The following is a 26,731-nucleotide window of genomic DNA, read 5'->3' as shown; positions in this document are numbered from 1 at the left end:
TTGTCTTTGCTTTTTGGAGTAACGATTAATTTTCCTTTGTTTGATTTTTGTTCAATGATAAGCTTCTATTGTCAACGTGATGTTTAGTCAGTTTAAAAATTATGTTAAGTAATGCCGAGCCGTGGCGTTTCACTGTTATAATGAGATATATCTGATTATAAACAAAAAAAATGTTAAAGAAAGTTCCTCCTTTTTATGGGAGAGTGCAGGATCGAAAGCTCGTGTGTAGATTGTTTTTTTTCTACTTTTTCATTTTCCAGAAATACTGTATTTTAAATAAGAAATGACGGACAATCATTGGAATTAAATGATTTAAATGTTTTGCGTTAAAAATGCAACAAGGCGTCTCCAGTTGTAATGAAAATGAGTGGAAATATGGACCATATACTAAAAGCCCCAAGTGAACTCGTGTTTCACTGAACGTTCATTTATCTTTTAAGCTATTATGGTGCGTTTGATGTGTGTTGTTTGTGGAGTTTTGTGCTGTTATTCCAGGTTTATTGTTTGGGATTTTTTTGTTTTTATGTTTTATGTCTTTGGCGTTTACCCCGTGCTATTAAACGGGGTTTATGTTTAAACCTTTGGCGACTGAGCTTGTGTCTGTAGCTGTTCTCATATACATATTGTGGTGTACGTTTTGTATCTCTTGTTAATTGTTGATTTAGCTCTTGGCTCGAAGCTCTCAACAGGGTTTAAATCTGAATTATTGATTTCCTGGCTTGTCCCTGTAGTTTTCATTGTATCATATGAAATAAAGCTTAAAGGTCATTGAAATTCATTCTTGAAAGGAAATCATTTGAACGGAAATGAATAAGACATTCATCAGACCAACTTTGGAATACGGCTTGTCGTTCTTTGGTCATCTTACCATCCGCGATGAATCCTTACTTGAGCAAGTCCTGCTTAAGACTCTCGGAATTATTACCGAGGCAACACAACTTGTCATAGTCAAAAATATGTTCGTTATTTATGCAAGGACCCTTAATTTTGAGAGAAGACCATGCATACCAACAAACATATAATTTCATACCAATAAACATAGAATTACTTTCTTTTGCTTTCTTTCACATCGAAACCGACATGCAAATAGTTCTTCCTTATGGATTTCATTTTTACCGTAAGCTGAAATATTTACAAAATTTATGTAATGTAACGCAATTTTACAACTTCTGCAATGCCATTTTCAATTTGATAAAAAAGTTGTTAACTTTATACTGTAAATATAATTTATTGAAACATATAGGTTAAGGGGAGATCAAATAGCAAAAGCATTCAGCCACAACCTCCTTACAATGATATACGTATAATATGTAGTGTTTCAATGTAAGTCATGAAGTATATGATCTTCAAACTAACTTTTACAATGTTTTATTTTAAAGATATCATAAGTTCTAACAAGAGCACCGCGGAGTGGGTGCCAACGCTCGTCTGTTTTTTTTCCAAGTCGAAAAGGGGGGATAACTCAATATTAATTAAAGGCAAAATTATATGACCTGCTATAAACATGCATAGTGTTAATAGGAACACGTGTAGCAAGTTTAATGTGAAAATGTTGAACGGTTTTTGAGTTATGAGGTAAGGTTAAAGTTTTTGGACGACGACGACGCAGACGCAGACGCAGACGACGCCGACGACGCCAAGGCTATCACAATAACTCGACTTTTTTTCTTCGAAAAACAGACGAGCTAAAAATCTTAACATTATTGCTGTTTAACAAATTTTTCCTTCTGACAATTTCGAAGTCATACCAATCTGAATATAATTGCTTTGTAACAAATGCTCAAGTTATACAAAATCTTAACATAATGGCTTTTTTAACGAATTCTTAGTGATGCAGAACTATTGTCACAATAATTGCTTTTTAAAAAAAAAAAAACAACAACAAAAAACAACTAAGTCATACAAATATTAACAGAATTGCTTCTTGACAAGTTTCTAATATTTAACTGAACTTATCTGCGTTACGATATCAGGCATTCAATTTTGTATTCCGATCAATTTAATGGAACACCATTAAACACAAAGTAACAAACATAAAACATAACATAAATTAAAGAGCACTTTTTCCGTAATAGCAAAATCAGTTTATAACAAACTAAGTACAACAGTCAATGTGTTTTCTGATCAATTTGGGGCCGAAATTTGGATCCAAATGCTAAAACCTGTATTTTTCCCCAAATGTGAAATTCCCAATTTTGTTTTGAAAAAGGTATTACTTTTAATAAAGAATGGGCCCGAAGGCGTTTCCTATAGAATAGTTGGTGTATTTGATCGATCGAAAGTTGATATCATTCTTTTTTCTCTACTATATATTTTAAAGCGTTCCTGCTCATTATAGGCAACATTGTAAATCCAAATTTTAGTTAGAATGAGGCATTTATTCCCATCCGGTCGCATTTCCAAAATTTTGACGAAGAAAAAACACTGAAATTGCTTGAACTACATGTAAAAAAATAACAAAAAACACAAACATGTTAAAAACAATTCTGTACATAATCATAACATTTAAAATATCAATAAACACTTTACATTTATTTACAGAAAAAAATGTACATAACGGTTTTTCACATAATGGCTACATATTTATTGGCATTAGTACTCATATCACCATGTATATTCAAAAGATGGCACATTTTAAAGTCTTGCAATTTTCGTGTACGGCGGGAAACAGATTTCTCACATTTACACAAGCCTATGCAAACAGTTTTAAACATTATCAAATTCCATAAGAATGCGCAAAAAAACCTCAGTCAAATCTCAAACTCAGTGCTCAACTTATTTCACAAAAAACAAGCCTAGTGTGATTCAAAGTCTTGTGGGGTTTTGCTAGAGTTTTACATTATATAATAATTATGTTGCTTAAATTCTTTGTCAATATTTAAAAAAAATCTCCCTAGCCAAAAACGCACTAAAATGCTCAAAAGCAGAGTTGTACTGTTCGCTGTAGATTTACATTTTTTCGTGTTCACGAGGTGAACTATTTCGCGATCATACAGTGAAACTTTCAATATTTTGTAAATATATATTTAAAGGATACAAAGTGAATTAAAAAATGACATCCAAGCCCTAATGGTGTAGATGGTTGATCCTGAAGTGAGAGCAGGCTCAAGTTTCTTAACAGAGAAAACTATTATTTGTTATTTCACTATTTTCGAAATTTCGTTTTTATTTTCATTGATAAATCTCTAAAAAACCCGGAAAGTATATAATAAAAAGAACATGAAACAAGGTCTATATCAAACAATATGTTTACATCATCTTAAAGCTGCACTCTCACAGATTTACTTTTTTATTTTTTGTCAAGGAATGAGCAAATTTTTGCGTAAATATCTACAAACCAGTGGTAAAGGACGGCTGACAAAATATTAGACGCAGATCTTCATATTTTAGTTCGAAAACTATTTTTTAAGGCTTAAAGCGTAACTAACGGTTAAGAATAAACACAAAACTAACGGTTAAGAATAAACACAAAACATCACTTTTTGAACTTAAATAGAAAATCTGGGACTATGTTTTTGTGAGCAGTCTTATATGAATAGTTTACATGCATGTTCGCATTAATTGGCTGGTTCCAAGCCAAAAAATAAAAATAAATGTCAAAACGTTGAATCTGTGAGAGTGCAGCTTTAAGCATTAATCACACGGCATTATCAATAAAATAAAAAGGCATATTGAAAGCTACATTTTGAAACAAACATATCACAGAGATAAGACAGGAACAAAGTTACAGAAATAAAATATTTAAGCTTGACTTTATAAGTCACACCAACGGGCGACGAGGACATGGCACACCTGGCGAGACTCAAATCCACTGTCTCACGGGCAAGAGGAGGACACTTCATTTCACCTAAGATTTGGTATATATTGATCATGCATGTATTTCCTTATTGTGGAGAATATTATCTTTACATGCGTGTAAGCTTACAGCATTTTGATAAAATAGTGATGATTTTTAAACAGTTTAAACATAAACAGTTAACACATAATAAAATATAAAGAATGAAGCACAATTGTACATACAAATGACCGGCGGGTGTAATTTCAGACTAACAGCATCGTATAAAAAAGCATTAACTGTTATTGAGCCGAAGAAATATAATTATATAAAATATACATTTAATTTAACACCACGTTTTCCACCTACAAATTTGCAACAAATTATAATAAATCATTGTGGTTATAAATCAGTAAAAACATGCATTAATCAGTGTAATCAATCATATCACGTTTTTTGTGCGTGTTTTATTACACAACATTCACATTTTGTTCTGTAGAAGATTTCGTTTTAACTGACTTGAAGGATAATCGGCTTCCTTGCTTTAAGAGATAACAGGCTGCATTGCTTTCAGAGATAATAGGCTGCATTGCTTTAAGAGCTAATCGGCCTTCATTGATGTTAGAATGTTTTGGCTACTACACGTGTGTCTGTAGTTTCCATTTATTATTCAATTTCTGTACAGATAATACTTCAGTTTGAATGGAGTATTGATATAACATTGCAGTATCTCTTTTTCCTTGGATAAAATGATTTCAATTTTCAGAAGAATATTCCGGGAAATTGCTAATTTCATTAAAATTCACCTTGGAATAAATGACATCAATTTCCAGAGGAAGAATCTGTGAAGTTATTAATTGCATTGAATTTCACCTTGGATAAAATGACTGCAATTTCCAGACGAAGAATCTGTGAAGTTATCAATTGCATTGAATTTCACCTTGGATAAAATGACTGCAATTTCCAGACGAAGAATCTGTGAAGTTATTAATTGCACTGAATTTCACCTTGGATAAAATGACATCAATTTCCAGACGAAGAATCCGGGAAGTTATTTATTGCATCAAACTTTAAGCTTCCACTGTCCATTCCTATTGCATCTTGAAAATCACCCGAACTGTAATACAAATTATTGTAAATCATGAACTATTAAAATGAATTGCTAGTCATGTTTTATGACATACAATCTATATTCAATTGAACGTCACTGTAAAGCAGAATTTGACATAGATGATGAAGAATTGTTAAAGCTACACAGATTTACCATTTTTACAACTCTTTTTTATTTTTGTCTTGGAAAGAGCAAAGTTTTGCGTAAATATCTGCAAACCAGTGATATAAGACTGCTGACATTAAATCAGATCGTAAATTTTTATATTTCCGTTAGAAAATTAATATTTTATGGCCTAAACCGTTACCAACAGTTAAAGAAAAATGCATAAAACATATTTTTTTTTACTTAAATACAAACATCTGCGATCTAACTTTTTGTCAGCAGTCTTATTTCACTGGTTTTCATGGATTTTCGCAAAAAACTGCTTGTTCCTAGACAAAAAATAAAAAAAAATGTCAAAACGTTCAATTTGTGAGTGTGCAGCTTTAAGGTCCGATGTGCATAGTTTTTGACACAAGATGCAATATTTGAACAGTTTCATACATCCTTAAACTTATTTGATACTACAACAGTTACGAATATAAAGCCCAAGAAATGTACGAAGATAAATTGTCTTAATGATTTATCTACGTAAAATATACAAGTCGAATTAAGAAGCTACATTACGCATGAAACGTTTTTTGTTGACAATGCTCTTTTCACCTCTTAAAATACATTACCAAATGCACGTGCTAAGAATGAAAAAAAACATATAAAAAGTTTCAGGATTGTAAGTATGTACGGAACGGTATGTTTTTGCCTGCACAGCTACTTTATCCCGCTAGTATACGACTTAATACACTTACTTCAATACAAAACCACCACCAGAATCCAATTGCTTTGATGATTGACTCTCCTTCTGACTTGTCTCCCTTGGGAGTCTTAACTGCTCCATACTTTTTAAAAGATGGTCTTTTTGTTGCACATTCAGTTGCGAAAACAGCTGCAAAATTGCATTGCTACATGTTTGAGAAACTGGTTGCTGTTGCTGCTGGTCAGGGGTCATTCCATTGTTAATGTCAGTTACAAGACATTGTTCCTCGTCGAAACCACTGCTTGAATCAACATAAATGACAGTTTCAGATCTATCGGCTGAATGTTCAACTCTAAAACCCTGATTTACAAATGGAGTGTTCATACCGTTTAGACGAGGTGGAATACATTCCATATTGTTGTTTTGTTGTAAACCAATCAACGGATTCATACTTGTATCTGCAAGCTGCTCCTGGCCATCCAAAACAAAACTCGCCATCGTAGTTGTTGGATCTTGTGCAAACAAGTTAGGCCCACCCACAGAAAATGATGTTCCATCACTCAATTCAATTTGTTGGTCAGAGATTATAAAATCGTCACCTCCGTTCATACAAAAGTCGCTCCCCGTAAAGCGACTGTCTGAATGTATTGGTTCAACGATTGTCTCCAAATTAGGCAGCATAATATCTTGATCGGGGAGCCCATCCGTTTCGGTGATATCACTATGTAACGGAGAAAGCATCTGACTTGTTATATCGGACACTTGTCCAGGGCTATACGGTCTAGCTGGATTTGGTGGTACACTCAGACAACTGCTCAAGTTTGGGTGCTCCTCCGACAGGTTTCTGTTTCTCCTGCGTTTGCAACCGTTCCCACTCCCGTGTCCATTTCCATTTCCTGAAATAGTTTGTTATATCGTTCATGTAACATACTTGTATAAGTACTTGAAGCATTCAGATAACAGTATACCGCCGCTCACTTGTTCTTGTTGTAGAAAAAGGGGGGTTTACTTCGTCAGTTCGACTTTTATTAGGTTTGCACAGCAGACGCAGATACAGCGGCGTACGACACCAAAGTATATCACATAATCGCGTCTTATTTCCTTGAAAAAAAGTGAACCAACAAAAAACGAAAGAGCAACTTACTTGCGGAAACAAATAACGTAGAAATGTCTGAATTAATATTCAAAAATACATTATACATCCTTGTTATGAAATAGTAGCGTTTACAAGAGCATAGCGGGTGTCAACGCTCGTATTTTTTCCACATGTAAATCACAGGCACGTTTGTTGATGAATGGAATTTATGAAGTAGTCAATTTGCTCAGGCAAAATTAAATAATTTACCTTTTTTAAACGCTTTTGTCGACAACAAAACAGAAACAGTTACAATACTGCAACTTATATATTCGATAAACAGACAAGTTAAACTAATCTTAAAAGAACACCAAATGAAACCGCAAACAGGAATTAACATAACATATGAAATCAAATAAATTGGGTCACTTACCATTAAAAGAGAGATTTGAGGCGGGAGATGATGGGTCAAAGCCTGAATCAAGCGACGGTCGTCTCTCGTGCTTACCGGTCGCCTGTTCAATCACACTGAAACAGAATAAGCAATGAAGTTGGTCCTTCTATGGCCCATATTATTATATTATACCTCACATAAATTTGTCCCTTCTTTATATATATATAATCTCGATCGGTCCGTATATCACTGTATTTTGATGAAAATCCAGTTTTATGACGTCAGCGGTCCATATTATATTTTTAGCGGGTCCGCACCTCGCCAAAAATGTAATATGGACCGCTGACGTCATACGATTGGTTAGTGCGGTTGCAATTTTCACAACGGCGAAAATTTGTCGCAAGCAAACATTATCAGGTTTGTTAAATATATAACACATTTAAATCGCTTTAAAAATGTTGTCTTGTAATGAAAAGTGTTCGGTATAATATAAGAAATATAACACACCAATTCGGGCTATATGGCATTATAAAGACCGGTCAGTCAGCCCCCGAAGGTGAATGGACCTCGCCTAACGCCTCGGTCCATATACACCTTTGGTGACTGACTGGCCGGTCCTTATGATGTCATATGACCCTCAGTGGTGTGTAATATTTCTTAAATAGTACATGATCAAAACGAGTATGTGTTATGGACTGGATAATTATATAACATGCTCATTAAAAGAGTAAGGCAATAAACTTGCTCCGTGCTATGGACTAGATAATTACATTACATGATCAAACAGGGTAAGACAATGAAATTGCTCCGTGCTATGGACTAGATAATTACATAACAGGGTAAGGCAATGAAATTGCTCCGTGCTATGGACTAGATAATTACATTACATGATCAAACAGGGTTAGACAATGAACTTGCTCCGTGCTATGGACTAGATAATTACATTACATGATCAAACAGGGTAAGAAAATGAAATTGCTCCGTGCTGTGGACTAGATAATTACATTACATGATCAAACAGGGTAAGGCAATGAAATTGCTCCGTGCTATGGACTAGATAATTACATTACATGATCAAACAGGGTAAGACAATGAAATTGCTCCGTGCTATGGACTAGATAATTACATTACATGATCAAACAGGGTAAGACAATGAAATTGCTCCGTGCTATGGACTAGATAATTACATTACATGATCAAACAGGGTAAGACAATGAAATTGCTCCGTGCTATGGACTAGATAATTACATTACATGATCAAACAGGGTAAAACAATAAAATTGCTCCGTGCTATGGACTAGATAATTACATTACATGATCAAACAGGGTAAGACAATGAAATTGCTCCGTGCTATGGACTAGATAATTACATTACATGATCAAACAGGGTAAGGCAATGAAATTGCTCCCGTGCTATGGACTAGATAATTACATTACATGATCAAACAGGGTAAGGCAATGAAATTGCTCAGTGCTGTGGACTAGATAATTACATTACATGATCAAACAGGGTAAGACAATGAAATTGCTCCGTGCTATGGACTAGATAATTACATTACATGATCAAACAGGGTAAGACAATGAACTTGCTCCGTGCTATGGACTAGATAATTACACATGATCAAACAGGTTAAGGCAATAAAATTGCTCCGTGCTATGGACTAGATAATTACATTACATGATCAAACAGGGTAAGACAATGAACTTGCTCCGTGCTATGGACTAGATAATTACACATGATCAAACAGGTTAAGGCAATAAAATTGCTCAGTGCTATGGACTAGATAATTACATTACATGATCAAACAGGGTAAGACAATGAACTTGCTCCGTGCTATGGACTAGATAATTACATTACATGATCAAACAGGGTAAGACAATGAACTTGCTCCGTGCTATGGACTAGATAATTACATTACATGATCAAACAGGGTAAGACAATGAACTTGCTCCGTGCTATGGACTAGATAATTACATTACATGATCAAACAGGGTAAGGCAATGAAATTGCTCCGTGCTATGGACTAGATAATTACATTTCATGATCAAACAGGGTAAGGCAATAAACTTGCTCCGTGCTATGGACTAGATAATTACATTACATGATCAAACAGGTTAAGGCAATAAACTTGCTCAGTGCTATGGACTAGATAATTACATTACATGATCAAACAGGGTAAGACAATGAAATTGCTCAGTGCTATGGACTAGATAATTACATTACATGATCAAACAGGGTAAGACAATGAACTTGCTCCGTGCTATGGACTAGATAATTACATTACATGATCAAACAGGGTAAGACAATGAAATTGCTCAGTGCTATGGACTAGATAATTACATTACATGATCAAACAGGGTAAGACAATGAAATTGCTCCGTGCTATGGACTAGATAATTACATTACATGATCAAACAGGGTAAGACAATGAAATTGCTCCGTGCTATGGACTAGATAATTACATTACATGATCAAACAGGGTAAGACAATGAAATTGCTCCGTGCTATGGACTAGATAATTACATTACATGATCAAACAGGGTAAGACAATGAAATTGCTCCGTGCTATGGACTAGATAATTACATTACATGATCAAACAGGGTAAGACAATGAAATTGCTCCGTGCTATGGACTAGATAATTACATTACATGATCAAACAGGGTAAGACAATGAAATTGCTCAGTGCTGTGGACTAGATAATTACATTACATGATCAAACAGGGTAAGACAATGAACTTGCTCAGTGCTATGGACTAGATAATTACACATGATCAAACAGGTTAAGGCAATAAAATTGCTCCGTGCTATGGACTAGATAATTACATTACATGATCAAACAGGGTAAGACAATGAACTTGCTCAGTGCTATGGACTAGATAATTACATTACATGATCAAACAGGGTAAGGCAATAAACTTTCTCCGTGTTATGGACTAGATAATTACATTTCATGATCAAACAGGGTAAGACAATGAAATTGCTCCGTGCTATGGACTAGATAATTACATTTCATGATCAAACAGGGTAAGACAATGAAATTGCTCCGTGCTATGGACTAGATAATTACATTACATGATCAAACAGGGTAAGGCAATAAAATTGCTCCGTGCTATGGACTAGATAATTACATTACATGATCAAACAGGGTAAGACAATAAACTTGCTCAGTGCTATGGACTAGATAATTACATTACATGATCAAACAGGGTAAGACAATGAAATTGCTCAGTGCTATGGACTAGATAATTACATTACATGATCAAACAGGGTAAGACAATGAACTTGCTCCGTGCTATGGACTAGATAATTACATTACATGATCAAACAGGGTAAGACAATGAAATTGCTCCGTGCTATGGACTAGATAATTACATTACATGATCAAACAGGGTAAGACAATGAACTTGCTCAGTGCTATGGACTAGATAATTACATTACATGATCAAACAGGGTAAGACAATGAACTTGCTCCGTGCTATGGACTAGATAATTACATTACATGATCAAACAGGGTAAGGCAATGAAATTGCTCCGTGCTATGGACTAGATAATTACATTTCATGATCAAACAGGGTAAGGCAATAAACTTGCTCCGTGCTATGGACTAGATAATTACATTACATGATCAAACAGGGTAAGGCAATAAACTTGCTCAGTGCTATGGACTAGATAATTACATTACATGATCAAACAGGGTAAGACAATGAAATTGCTCAGTGCTATGGACTAGATAATTACATTACATGATCAAACAGGGTAAGACAATGAAATTGCTCAGTGCTATGGACTAGATAATTACATTACATGATCAAACAGGGTAAGACAATGAACTTGCTCAGTGCTGTGGACTAGATAATTACATTACATGATCAAACAGGGTAAGACAATGAACTTGCTCCGTGCTATGGACTAGATAATTACACATGATCAAACAGGTTAAGGCAATAAAATTGCTCCGTGCTATGGACTAGATAATTACATTACATGATCAAACAGGGTAAGACAATGAACTTGCTGAGTGCTATGGACTAGATAATTACATTACATGATCAAACAGGGTAAGACAATGAAATTGCTCCGTGCTATGGACTAGATAATTACATTTCATGATCAAACAGGGTAAGACAATGAAATTGCTCCGTGCTATGGACTAGATAATTACATTACATGATCAAACAGGGTAAGGCAATAAAATTGCTCCGTGCTATGGACTAGATAATTACATTACATGATCAAACAGGGTAAGACAATAAACTTGCTCAGTGCTATGGACTAGATAATTACATTACATGATCAAACAGGGTAAGACAATGAACTTGCTCCGTGCTATGGACTAGATAATTACATTACATGATCAAACAGGGTAAGACAATGAAATTGCTCCGTGCTATGGACTAGATAATTACATTACATGATCAAACAGGGTAAGACAATAAACTTGCTCAGTGCTATGGACTAGATAATTACATTACATGATCAAACAGGGTAAGACAATGAAATTGCTCAGTGCTATGGACTAGATAATTACATTACATGATCAAACAGGGTAAGACAATGAAATTGCTCCGTGCTATGGACTAGATAATTACATTACATGATCAAACAGGGTAAGACAATGAAATTGCTCCGTGCTATGGACTAGATAATTACATTACATGATCAAACAGGGTAAGACAATAAACTTGCTCAGTGCTATGGACTAGATAATTACATTACATGATCAAACAGGGTAAGACAATGAACTTGCTCAGTGCTGTGGACTAGATAATTACATTACATGATCAAACAGGGTAAGACAATGAACTTGCTCCGTGCTATGGACTAGATAATTACACATGATCAAACAGGTTAAGGCAATAAAATTGCTCCGTGCTATGGACTAGATAATTACATTACATGATCAAACAGGGTAAGACAATGAACTTGCTCAGTGCTATGGACTAGATAATTACATTACATGATCAAACAAGGTAAGACAATGAACTTGCTCCGTGCTATGGACTAGATAATTACATTACATGATCAAACAAGGTAAGACAATGAACTTGCTCAGTGCTATGGACTAGATAATTACATTACATGATCAAACAGGGTAAGACAATGAACTTGCTCAGTGCTATGGACTAGATAATTACATTACATGATCAAACAGGGTAAGACAATGAACTTGCTCCGTGCTATGGACTAGATAATTACACATGATCAAACAGGTTAAGGCAATAAAATTGCTCCGTGCTATGGACTAGATAATTACATTACATGATCAAACAGGGTAAGACAATGAACTTGCTCCGTGCTATGGACTAGATAATTACATTACATGATCAAACAGGGTAAGACAATGAAATTGCTCCGTGCTATGGACTAGATAATTACATTACATGATCAAACAGGGTAAGACAATGAACTTGCTCCGTGCTATGGACTAGATAATTACATTACATGATCAAACAGGGTAAGACAATGAAATTGCTCCGTGCTATGGACTAGATAATTACATTACATGATCAAACAGGGTAAGACAATGAAATTGCTCAGTGCTATGGACTAGATAATTACATTACATGATCAAACAGGGTAAGACAATGAACTTGCTCCGTGCTATGGACTAGATAATTACATTACATGATCAAACAGGGTAAGACAATGAAATTGCTCAGTGCTATGGACTAGATAATTACATTACATGATCAAACAGGGTAAGACAATGAACTTGCTCCGTGCTATGGACTAGATAATTACACATGATCAAACAGGTTAAGGCAATAAAATTGCTCCGTGCTATGGACTAGATAATTACATTACATGATCAAACAGGGTAAGACAATGAACTTGCTCCGTGCTATGGACTAGATAATTACATTACATGATCAAACAGGGTAAGACAATGAAATTGCTCCGTGCTATGGACTAGATAATTACATTACATGATCAAACAGGGTAAGACAATGAAATTGCTCAGTGCTATGGACTAGATAATTACATTACATGATCAAACAGGGTAAGACAATGAAATTGCTCCGTGCTATGGACTAGATAATTACATTACATGATCAAACAGGGTAAGACAATGAACTTGCTCAGTGCTATGGACTAGATAATTACATTACATGATCAAACAGGGTAAGGCAATATACTTGCTCCGTGCTATGGACTAGATAATTACATTACATGATCAAACAGGGTAAGACAATGAAATTGCTCCGTGCTATGGACTAGATAATTACATTACATGATCAAACAGGGTAAGACAATGAAATTGCTCAGTGCTGTGGACTAGATAATTACATTACATGATCAAACAGGGTAAGACAATGAAATTGCTCAGTGCTATGGACTAGATAATTACATTACATGATCAAACAGGGTAAGACAATAAACTTGCTCAGTGCTATGGACTAGATAATTACATTACATGATCAAACAGGGTAAGACAATAAACTTGCTCCGTGCTATGGACTAGATAATTACATTACATGATCAAACAGGGTAAGGCAATAAACTTGCTCAGTGCTATGGACTAGATAATTACATTACATGATCAAACAGGGTAAGACAATGAAATTGCTCAGTGCTATGGACTAGATAATTACATTACATGATCAAACAGGGTAAGACAATGAAATTGCTCCGTGCTATGGACTAGATAATTACATTTCATGATCAAACAGGGTAAGGCAATAAACTTTCTCCGTGCTATGGACTAGATAATTACATTACATGATCAAACAGGGTAAGGCAATGAACTTGCTCCGTGCTATGGACTAGATAATTACATTACATGATCAAACAGGGTAAGGCAATAAACTTTCTCCGTGCTATGGACTAGATAATTACATTTCATGATCAAACAGGGTAAGGCAATGAACTTGCTCCGTGCTATGGACTAGATAATTACATTACATGATCAAACAGGGTAAGACAATGAAATTGCTCCGTGCTATGGACTAGATAATTACATTACATGATCAAACAGGGTAAGACAATGAAATTGCTCAGTGCTATGGACTAGATAATTACATTACATGATCAAACAGGGTAAGACAATGAACTTGCTCAGTGCTGTGGACTAGATAATTACATTACATGATCAAACAGGGTAAGACAATGAACTTGCTCCGTGCTATGGACTAGATAATTACACATGATCAAACAGGTTAAGGCAATAAAATTGCTCCGTGCTATGGACTAGATAATTACATTACATGATCAAACAGGGTAAGACAATGAACTTGCTCCGTGCTATGGACTAGATAATTACATTACATGATCAAACAGGGTAAGACAATGAAATTGCTCCGTGCTATGGACTAGATAATTACATTACATGATCAAACAGGGTAAGACAATGAAATTGCTCAGTGCTATGGACTAGATAATTACATTACATGATCAAACAGGGTAAGACAATGAAATTGCTCCGTGCTATGGACTAGATAATTACATTACATGATCAAACAGGGTAAGACAATGAACTTGCTCAGTGCTATGGACTAGATAATTACATTACATGATCAAACAGGGTAAGACAATGAAATTGCTCAGTGCTATGGACTAGATAATTACATTACATGATCAAACAGGGTAAGACAATGAACTTGCTCAGTGCTGTGGACTAGATAATTACATTACATGATCAAACAGGGTAAGACAATAAACTTGCTCAGTGCTATGGACTAGATAATTACATTACATGATCAAACAGGGTAAGACAATGAACTTGCTCAGTGCTATGGACTAGATAATTACATTACATGATCAAACAGGGTAAGGCAATATACTTGCTCCGTGCTATGGACTAGATAATTACATTACATGATCAAACAGGGTAAGACAATGAAATTGCTCCGTGCTATGGACTAGATAATTACATTACATGATCAAACAGGGTAAGACAATGAAATTGCTCAGTGCTGTGGACTAGATAATTACATTACATGATCAAACAGGGTAAGACAATGAAATTGCTCAGTGCTATGGACTAGATAATTACATTACATGATCAAACAGGGTAAGACAATAAACTTGCTCAGTGCTATGGACTAGATAATTACATTACATGATCAAACAGGGTAAGACAATAAACTTGCTCCGTGCTATGGACTAGATAATTACATTACATGATCAAACAGGGTAAGGCAATAAACTTGCTCAGTGCTATGGACTAGATAATTACATTACATGATCAAACAGGGTAAGACAATGAAATTGCTCAGTGCTATGGACTAGATAATTACATTACATGATCAAACAGGGTAAGACAATGAAATTGCTCCGTGCTATGGACTAGATAATTACATTTCATGATCAAACAGGGTAAGGCAATAAACTTTCTCCGTGCTATGGACTAGATAATTACATTACATGATCAAACAGGGTAAGGCAATGAACTTGCTCCGTGCTATGGACTAGATAATTACATTACATGATCAAACAGGGTAAGGCAATAAACTTTCTCCGTGCTATGGACTAGATAATTACATTTCATGATCAAACAGGGTAAGGCAATGAACTTGCTCCGTGCTATGGACTAGATAATTACATTACATGATCAAACAGGGTAAGACAATGAAATTGCTCAGTGCTATGGACTAGATAATTACATTACATGATCAAACAGGGTAAGACAATGAAATTGCTCAGTGCTATGGACTAGATAATTACATTACATGATCAAACAGGGTAAGACAATGAACTTGCTCAGTGCTGTGGACTAGATAATTACATTACATGATCAAACAGGGTAAGACAATGAACTTGCTCCGTGCTATGGACTAGATAATTACACATGATCAAACAGGTTAAGGCAATAAAATTGCTCCGTGCTATGGACTAGATAATTACATTACATGATCAAACAGGGTAAGACAATGAACTTGCTCAGTGCTATGGACTAGATAATTACATTACATGATCAAACAGGGTAAGACAATGAAATTGCTCCGTGCTATGGACTAGATAATTACATTTCATGATCAAACAGGGTAAGACAATGAAATTGCTCCGTGCTATGGACTAGATAATTACATTACATGATCAAACAGGGTAAGGCAATAAAATTGCTCCGTGCTATGGACTAGATAATTACATTACATGATCAAACAGGGTAAGACAATAAACTTGCTCAGTGCTATGGACTAGATAATTACATTACATGATCAAACAGGGTAAGACAATGAACTTGCTCCGTGCTATGGACTAGATAATTACATTACATGATCAAACAGGGTAAGACAATGAAATTGCTCCGTGCTATGGACTAGATAATTACATTACATGATCAAACAGGGTAAGACAATAAACTTGCTCAGTGCTATGGACTAGATAATTACATTACATGATCAAACAGGGTAAGACAATGAAATTGCTCAGTGCTATGGACTAGATAATTACATTACATGATCAAACAGGGTAAGACAATGAAATTGCTCCGTGCTATGGACTAGATAATTACATTACATGATCAAACAGGGTAAGACAATGAAATTGCTCCGTGCTATGGACTAGATAATTACATTACATGATCAAACAGGGTAAGACAATAAACTTGCTCAGTGCTATGGACTAGATAATTACATTACATGATCAAACAGGGTAAGACAATGAACTTGCTCAGTGCTGTGGACTAGATAATTACATTACATGATCAAACAGGGTAAGACAATGAACTTGCTCCGTGCTATGGACTAGATAATTACACATGATCAAACAGGTTAAGGCAATAAAATTGCTCCGTGCTATGGACTAGATAATTACATTACATGATCAAACAGGGTAAGACAATGAAATTGCTCAGTGCTATGGACTAGATAATTACATTACATGATCAAACAGGGTAAGACAATGAACTTGCTCCGTGCTATGGACTAGATAATTACACATGATCAAACAGGTTAAGGCAATAAAATTGCTCCGTGCTATGGACTAGATAATTACATTACATGATCAAACAGGGTAAGACAATGAACTTGCTCCGTGCTATGGACTAGATAATTACATTACATGATCAAACAGGGTAAGACAATGAAATTGCTCCGTGCTATGGACTAGATAATTACATTACATGATCAAACAGGGTAAGACAATGAACTTGCTCCGTGCTATGGACTAGATAATTACATTACATGATCAAACAGGGTAAGACAATGAAATTGCTCCGTGCTATGGACTAGATAATTACATTACATGATCAAACAGGGTAAGACAATGAAATTGCTCAGTGCTATGGACTAGATAATTACATTACATGATCAAACAGGGTAAGACAATGAACTTGCTCCGTGCTATGGACTAGATAATTACATTACATGATCAAACAGGGTAAGACAATGAAATTGCTCAGTGCTGTGGACTAGATAATTACATTACATGATCAAACAGGGTAAGACAATGAACTTGCTCCGTGCTATGGACTAGATAATTACACATGATCAAACAGGTTAAGGCAATAAAATTGCTCCGTGCTATGGACTAGATAATTACATTACATGATCAAACAGGGTAAGACAATGAACTTGCTCCGTGCTATGGACTAGATAATTACATTACATGATCAAACAGGGTAAGACAATGAAATTGCGCCGTGCTATGGACTAGATAATTACATTACATGATCAAACAGGGTAAGACAATGAAATTGCTCAGTGCTATGGACTAGATAATTACATTACATGATCAAACAGGGTAAGACAATGAAATTGCTCCGTGCTATGGACTAGATAATTACATTACATGATCAAACAGGGTAAGACAATGAACTTGCTCAGTGCTATGGACTAGATAATTACATTACATGATCAAACAGGGTAAGACAATGAAATTGCTCAGTGCTATGGACTAGATAATTACATTACATGATCAAACAGGGTAAGACAATGAAATTGCTCAGTGCTGTGGACTAGATAATTACATTACATGATCAAACAGGGTAAGACAATAAACTTGCTCAGTGCTATGGACTAGATAATTACATTACATGATCAAACAGGGTAAGACAATGAACTTGCTCAGTGCTATGGACTAGATAATTACATTACATGATCAAACAGGGTAAGGCAATAAACTTGCTCCGTGCTATGGACTAGATAATTACATTACATGATCAAACAGGGTAAGACAATGAAATTGCTCCGTGCTATGGACTAGATAATTACATTACATGATCAAACAGGGTTAGACAATGAAATTGCTCAGTGCTGTGGACTAGATAATTACATTACATGATCAAACAGGGTAAGACAATGAAATTGCTCAGTGCTATGGACTAGATAATTACATTACATGATCAAACAGGGTAAGACAATAAACTTGCTCAGTGCTATGGACTAGATAATTACATTACATGATCAAACAGGGTAAGACAATAAACTTGCTCCGTGCTATGGACTAGATAATTACATTACATGATCAAACAGGGTAAGACAATAAACTTGCTCCGTGCTATGGACTAGATAATTACATTACATGATCAAACAGGGTAAGACAATAAACTTGCTCAGTGCTATGGACTAGATAATTACATTACATGATCAAACAGGGTAAGACAATGAACTTGCTCAGTGCTGTGGACTAGATAATTACATTACATGATCAAACAGGGTAAGACAATGAAATTGCTCCGTGCTATGGACTAGATAATTACATTACATGATCAAACAGGGTAAGGCAATAAACTTTCTCCGTGTTATGGACTAGATAATTACATTACATGATCAAACAGGGTAAGGCAATAAACTTGCTCAGTGCTATGGACTAGATAATTACATTTCATGATCAAACAGGGTAAGACAATGAAATTGCTCCGTGCTATGGACTAGATAATTACATTACATGATCAAACAGGTTAAGGCAATAAAATTGCTCCGTGCTATGGACTAGATAATTACATTACATGATCAAACAGGGTAAGACAATGAAATTGCTCAGTGCTATGGACTAGATAATTACATTACATGATCAAACAGGGTAAGGCAATGAAATTGCTCCGTGCTATGGACTAGATAATTACATTACATGATCAAACAGGGTAAGACAATGAAATTGCTCCGTGCTATGGACTAGATAATTACATTACATGATAAAACAGGGTAAGACAATAAACTTTCTCAGTGCTATGGACTAGATAATTACATTACATGATCAAACAGGGTAAGACAATAAACTTTCTCCGTGTTATGGACTAGATAATTACATTTCATGATCAAACAGGGTAAGACAATGAAATTGCTCCGTGCTATGGACTAGATAATTACATTTCATGATCAAACATGGTAAGGCAATAAACTTTCTCCGTGTTATGGACTAGATAATTACATTATTTACATGATCAAACACGGTTAGACAATGAACTTGCTCCGTGCTATGGACTAGATAATTACATTACATGTTTAAACAGGGTAAAACAATGATTTGCCCTATATTACATGGTCTATATAGTTACAATTTATTTGGTAAAACGTGAAGGATACATTCTTAAATCACCGTTTATATGGGCTTTATTGGACATAAAAAATAACACTATAAGGCCTAAAAGGGTTACATCCTTTTCAAAAATAGGTAGGGTAGGAAGGCTTTTTATTTTTTTTATTGGGCTTTATATCTATAAGAATGTCATTTTCATCATTGAAGAATGGTGTTTAAGTAATCATTTGTATAAAGCATTCAAGGTTTTAAAGTTAAACTGCATATTGAAAAGCAAAAATAATAATAATTCAAACCTACTATACAAACGGTAGGGTTGGCGCCAATTTCGCAGGTAGAGTCGGGTAACCAGAACCAAATGTATTTTTTAGGCCTAGCACAGGATACATTATGGTTCAACTGTATTTAAATCAAAGCATATTAATATATATTTGAAAGAGAGCACGGATATTAAAATATAAATTTCTTACTAAAGTGTCTGTTCCAAGTCGATCATCCACGCTTGCATGGGCTTGACGTACCCAATAGCGTCATTGCTTTCAGAACTATCTACACGTGAATAAAAAGACAAATACTTGTATTTGTTTTGTAACATGTTAAAAGTCAACATTTATTTGCTAAAAAAGAAAAAACAGTCTCCAAATATAGACTGGCTGAATTTCTTACCATAATGACCATACTATATATATTGTTGATTTTGAACTACTGTAATACTGACATTTACGATTCATTCTTAAATGATTTGCCATCAATTTTGATAAAAAAATGGTTGAAAAAAGCGAGCCTTTGGCGAGATTTTTGACTCATTATTCGCCCAGAATGAATTTCTTTTGCTTAGCGGTTTTACAATGAATTCAAGCAACGTGATCATAAAAAGGGGTTAAAAACCAATTGTCTGACATTCTTGGATAAATATTCAAATTTTCAAAACTGTTAACCAAAACATAAAGTACCAAGTCCTACCTTCTGTAACATGTTTCTTGAATGTCTGGTCCCATGGTCTGCCCGGATAAAGAACCTTGTATACACTTGATTGGTCTTTCCCTTTTGTACAGAGCAACACTTTGGCCAAAGAATTCTTTTCCAAAACCTTCTGGTTTGCCACATCCATACTGTCGGCGATATTCCTCATCTTTTGTCCATCTACGGTCATGAAATTGCAACAACAACATATCACAATTCTAAATAAGTGGCAACTGCAGGGACAGTACTAGTAGCTAGTAGCCAGGACAAATCTGGTTTTGGTCATAAGTAGACAAAACATTTTGTTTAATAAGGATTTCATTTTCAAATGACAATACAATAAAACTTAATTTACGGCAAAACAGTCAAACAAATCAAATCATACCCGGGTTTGTTTTAACAACCATCACACAGGCTGTAAGGAAAGCAAAGATGCTTCTGATTCCTTGGCTGTCAATCAAATTGGTGTCCGAGAATCTCAATATGAACATGCCATCTTTGGGCCTTGCTGTGCGGAGTTTCTCCCTAGCATCTTCCTTGCTGATGAAACCCTCGATAAGTCTGAAATTTCAAATCTACTTCGCGTGTTGCCTTTTTCATTGATTGTTTAAAGGGGAACAATATATATTATACTTGATAGTTGCATCTATCTGGTGTCTCCTATATAGCACCCCTTTTAACGAATAACATCAATCATTTCGAATATAGTGTTTCGGGCTGATTGTTTCATTGACTGTTTAACAAATACCACCAATGAAAACCATATATCGAATATAGTGCTTCGCGTTGCTTTTCTATTCACTGTTTAAACAAATTCCACTAATGAAAACGAATATTTCATATATAGTGCTTCGCGTTGCTTTTATCATGGACTGTTTAAACAAATGCATGTACCACCAATGAAAATTATATCGAATTAAGTGCTTCGCGTTGCTTTTTTATTCACAGTTTAAACAAAAACACCAATGAAATAATATTTCAAATAATATATTGCTTCGCTTCGATTTAATCATGGACGGTTTTAAACAAATACCACCAATGAAAACCATATATCGAATATAGCGCTTCGCGTGCTTTTCTATTCACTGTTTAAACAAATTCTACTAATGAAAACGAATATTTCAAATATAGTCTTCGCGTTGCTTTTATCATGGACTGGTTGAACAAATGCATGTACCACCAATGAAAATCATATGACATATAGCGCTTCGCGTTGCTTTTTTATTCACAGTTTAAATAAAATCACCAATGAAAAAATATTTCAAATAATATTTTGCTTTGCTTGGATTTTATCATGGACTGTTTTAAACAAATACCACCAATGAAAATCATATCGAATATAGCGCTTCGCGATGCTTTTTTATTCACTGTTTAAACAAAATACCACCAATTAAAGAAATATTTCAAATATGATAGTGCTTCGCGTTGCTCTTATCATCATTGTTTAAACAAATACCATCAATGAAAATTACATCGAATTTAGTGTTTCGCATTGTTATTTCTTTAACTGTTTATACAATACCCCAATGAAAAAAATATTCAAAATATTTTGAGCGCTTCGCGTTGCATTTTTCATTTACTGTTTAAACAAATACTACAAATTAAAAATTTAATATATCTAAAAGCGATGTATTATATCAAAGAGTCTACAGATTCTCAAAATAGATGTTAGTGTCAATTAAATGTTGTTTTTTTCCATACATAGACCTGTGTGCAGTCCTCCAGATAAGATTAAATCGAACGACAAGACAATCCATTTATACTTTCATTCACATAATGGTACAGTGTTGTGAAATACGTTCAAATCAAACTGGTTAAAAATGTCATTAAATACGTTTACTCACCCTTCCCTCCAGTACTTTATAAGGTATCTTTCAATCAGATTATAGCAGCCAATAAACCATTTCCAAAAGGAAAAAGTAAGCAAATCGTCTGTTTCATCCAAAGACTTGGAGGATTTTTCAAGCTTTTCCTGAAGAAAACATCATCCGTAGATTAAAGGTATTTCTCAAACAACTTTGAGCCTGGCTACATCTGGGCCAGTATTCAATATTGATCTTATCCTTATCCTTAGACACGCCTCAGTGATTCCATTTAACTTGTTGGTCTGCTCAATATACAGGCCAATCAAAACACTTTCTAACCTTAAATTTAAGTTCAATCTAAGTTGCTTATTGAATATGGCCCCCGAAAAATGATCAACGTATTCCATTTGAGGATACAACCATGTGCTATTATTAATTGGTGAAATATTATCCCTTCATTGGTCCATTGAATGGTTAAATGACAACCAGCGTAGCCCTAATTCAAAGACTAATATTTACACCTCAACTTCCATTCCTTCAATGAACTGCCTTTCGGCAATTGCGTTCATCAATCGATGAACGCAACATCTTCGGATATGTTTGGATCGCAATTCATTGCATAACAATATACATGAAAAATATTGATCTTGTTATTGTTTGTATTGTGTCAGCAGGTCCCGTAAAATATAAATCAACATTTTAGTAAGTGTTAATATTTTAAATTTTAAATGTATAGTTGCCATAACTGTTTGAATTTTACGTTTAAACGTGATTTCAAGTGGTTGATCTTTCCCCGCGATATTGTGACGTCATTTGAAAAAATGCTTCCGGTTACAGTCGGGTCGTTCTACTTACAGAATGGGTAGGAAAGGGCTACTGAAAGTTTTTGTTTTAAATGAAACTAAGTATTGTTTTTAACAATAATTGAATGAAATAATGAATTATTGGTGTAAATATAAGTAATGAATTGCGGGCTTGATGTCATTATCGGGGATATGAACGCCATTGGGCTGGTCAAAGTACGCGTGAAGTCCTTCGGACTCCACACACTTTGACCAGCCCAATTGCGTTCATACCCCGATAATGACATCAACCCCGCAATTCATTCCTTAATTGGGTTCATATTTTTTTATATAGATAAAGGAATTATTTGTAAATCGGTTATGTATCAAAGATCACTGAGTTTATCCATAATAGGTGATTCCTTTAAGATAATAAGTACATGTATGCACATAATTGAGGATATAGCTAAGAACATATCAAGCTTACCAAGATATTTTAAAAAAAAACAACAGAAAACAGTGACAAGAAATATTATATATTACATAACAAGAGATGTTTGTCAAACATTATGCCCCCTGAGCGCCAAGTTGCCAGAAATATTTGGACAATTGAATGAAATATGCATGGACTGAAATGACAGCTGATTTGTCATTGGATGCATATGAGGCAGGTCATCTACTGGTCATACCTAATCTTCATGTCAAGTTTGATGACCATAGGTCCGGGAATTGTTGAGTTATCACTCGGACAAGCTTTGGTCTTCCAACAGACCGACCGACATGTGCAAAGCAATTATATAACCCCTCTGCTTCGAAGGGGGGCATAATTAAACTAGATGTTCACTGAAAACTGATACTTCAACTCATGCATTTAGTGACATATAAATTTCTACTGTCTACTATATAAGAAAATAAAATATGGACAATCAGAAAACCTTTTTTCAGCTTACAGTCACACTGACCTTGACCTTTGACCCACTGACCTCAAAATCAATAGGGTTCATCTGCTGGTCATGACCAATAAGCCTACCTAGTATGAGGTCCCTGGGTCAAAGCGTTCTCAAGTTATTGATCGGAAACCGTTTTTCATGTTAAGGTCACACTGACCTTGACCTTTGACCCACTGACCTCAAAATCAATAGGGTTCATCTGCTGGTCATGACCAATACACCTACCAAGTATGAGGTTCCTGGGTCAAAGCGTTCTCAAGTTATTGATCGGAAACCGTTTTTCATGTAAAGGTCACACTGACCTTGACCTTTGACCCACTGACCTCAAAATCAATAGGGTTCATCTGCTGGTGATGACCAATACACATACCAAGTATGAGGTTCCTGGGTCAAAGCGTTCTCAAGTTATTGATCGGAAACCGTTTTTCATGTAAAGGTCACACTGACCTTGACCTTTGACCCACTGACCTCAAAATCAATAGGGTTCATCTGCTGGTGATGACCAATACACATACCAAGTATGAGGTCCCTCGGTCAAAGCGTTCTCAAGTTATTGATCGGAAACCATTTGGTATTCCGACCGACCGACAGACAGACCGACCGACCGACCGACCGACCGACCGACCGACATGTGCAAAACAATATACCCCACTTTTTTCAAAAGGGGGCATAAATATAATATACGTAACATCCTATATTTACTCACAAAGCAAAACCGTTTCAGTGTAATAGGCTTGCTATCTGGCAACTCTGAATTTCCTGCAAGTAAGAATGTTACATGTATAGCAATTGCTATCATAGGACAGCGCGCTCAACTATATGCCGCTTTGTCTTAGAAGCGAATGCATTAACGATATGTGTAATTCAAATACAAAAGTCAACAAATAAGTCATTCAGGGGCCACAAATTGAATTTAGTATGACATGGAGTTATGATACCTTATTGTGTCATGGTGCTCAACAACTGTGTGAAGTATGAAATGAATTGAATGAAGGGTATTGGAGCTGTAAGTGAAAAATGTCAACTTGCTATACAACTTTAACCAGACGCCGACGGCGCCACGAGAAGTATAGCCCTCCTTATTCTTTAAAAAGTCGAGCTAAACATGCATTTTTTTATTTAAAAGATATTCAGCAAATCGATTCTTGTATTCCGTATTACAGCATCTGTTATCTTCTTTTAGCATACTCACCCAAAAGTCTTCGTTTCAAGTGCCTCAGGTTATCAGTGTTTAGGGACCGTTCTGGGCATAGTTTCTCCATCTTCATGTTCAACATTGCAGCGACCTCAGACCATGGTAACGCATTTCTTTCTTGTATTGGCAGTGTGTACTGCATAATTAAAACATTGTTAACTCAATATTTATTATCATTATTAAACTAAAAACAAAAAACTTTGTGACAATCAACATTTTAATACTGATGTAACACTGGGTTCGTTGCATTGCTTAAAAAGATCACAGTTATTAATGCATAGGTTTATGCATCTCATCGCATTTGGAACATCCATAGATACGGGGTATTTCTCAAACTCTTATTCAACACCTGACTAACAACAAAAGCTAAATGGTTAGATATAGAGTTGAACTGTGAAAGAAATTCTCGGTGAACAACATTGAAGTGAGAAGAGTGCAAGTCAACATATCTATGAAGTTTCTAAGGTGCAAGTCAATATTGCTGGTGCTACATGTGACAAAAGTGTTCAGACCATTTGTTACTAAGTCAAGGGCCATTACTCTTGTTAATCCAATTGAAATACGAAACAAATGTCAGAAGCACAACAGTCCATGAAAACCAACATACCAACTAAGTGGTTTAGGCGTAATACTGTTGGTGTTACATGTGACAGAAGCTTTTTGGGACACAACATACTGTGACGCGATGAACAAAATTCATTAAAAAATAACTTTTGGAATTAAATCTATAACAGTTGGCACATGTAGGGTTAAATACACTGTGCATTTTATGTTCCGCTATGATGTTAAATTCTTGCATCACTTAACAAGATCACAGTAAGATTTTGGGTGCTAAGCAAGTGTCCTTATATTTGCCACCGGCACTGGATTATATATTTTAAGAAGGTATGTTGTTAAATTAATTAAATAGAGTGGGGTGACGGTGCAGACAAAGGAATTTCTGTTATTCACATAGGGCTTTTCCATTTAAACATATAACCCCCGGAGGGAGGCACTTTTAAATTATGCGAAAAAAGACACCAACCTATATACTATTAAAATAATCCCCCCAGTGAGTTATATGTTTTACTGGAATAGCCGATAATAAGTTTCCTTTAGGAAAGGCGGTTAAAGTGTGCTTCACCTTTGGGAATTTCTTTCAAATTAACACTTCCCTCCCCCAATACTTTCAATTAGGTATCTATCTTTCACTACCCTTATGCTTTATACACACTTTATTTCTCCCAAAGAAATATATATATATAGAACATCAGACCTCCACCTTCCCCATCCCCGCCCGAGAATATATCTGCAATATTTATGCAAACTCACCACATCTGTGCCAAAGCAAGCCCAGGTGATTGAAGCCTGGGCTAGACATCCCTGGTTCGCCCCTGTCGTTATAATGACAGGTAGCGATAAAGTCTGAAAAATACATTATATTATGAGTGGTCTGAACAATTGACGATAGTATGGTCAGATA

The 26,731-nt window shown here is 35.3% G+C and overlaps 1 protein-coding gene across 4 annotated transcripts in view; it reads right to left on the bottom strand.

Moving 5' to 3' along the window:
- Window positions 1-1,445: 1,445 nt before the first annotated feature.
- LOC128224036 (signal transducer and activator of transcription 1-like) overlaps window positions 1,446-26,731 on the bottom strand; it is a 44,334-nt gene continuing 19,048 nt past the window's right edge. For all 4 annotated transcript variants that reach the window (XM_052933647.1, XM_052933650.1, XM_052933649.1 and 1 more), the window contains 10 exons: window positions 26,581-26,673; window positions 25,267-25,405; window positions 24,781-24,833; window positions 22,382-22,509; window positions 20,923-21,098; window positions 20,538-20,717; window positions 20,045-20,123; window positions 7,191-7,285; window positions 5,735-6,578; window positions 1,446-4,892 (listed from right to left, as the gene is read on the bottom strand). In XM_052933647.1, the coding sequence (XP_052789607.1) occupies window positions 4,799-4,892; window positions 5,735-6,578; window positions 7,191-7,285; window positions 20,045-20,123; window positions 20,538-20,717; window positions 20,923-21,098; window positions 22,382-22,509; window positions 24,781-24,833; window positions 25,267-25,405; window positions 26,581-26,673 (1,881 nt within the window). In that variant the 3' untranslated portion in view covers window positions 1,446-4,798. The remainder of the gene's footprint in view (window positions 4,893-5,734; window positions 6,579-7,190; window positions 7,286-20,044; window positions 20,124-20,537; window positions 20,718-20,922; window positions 21,099-22,381; window positions 22,510-24,780; window positions 24,834-25,266; window positions 25,406-26,580; window positions 26,674-26,731) is intronic.

Source organism: Mya arenaria, chromosome 17 (assembly GCF_026914265.1).
Source record: "Mya arenaria isolate MELC-2E11 chromosome 17, ASM2691426v1".
In the NCBI taxonomy this organism is placed as follows: Eukaryota; Metazoa; Mollusca; class Bivalvia; order Myida; family Myidae; genus Mya; species Mya arenaria.
This window is presented reverse-complemented; position numbering and strand designations above follow the sequence as displayed.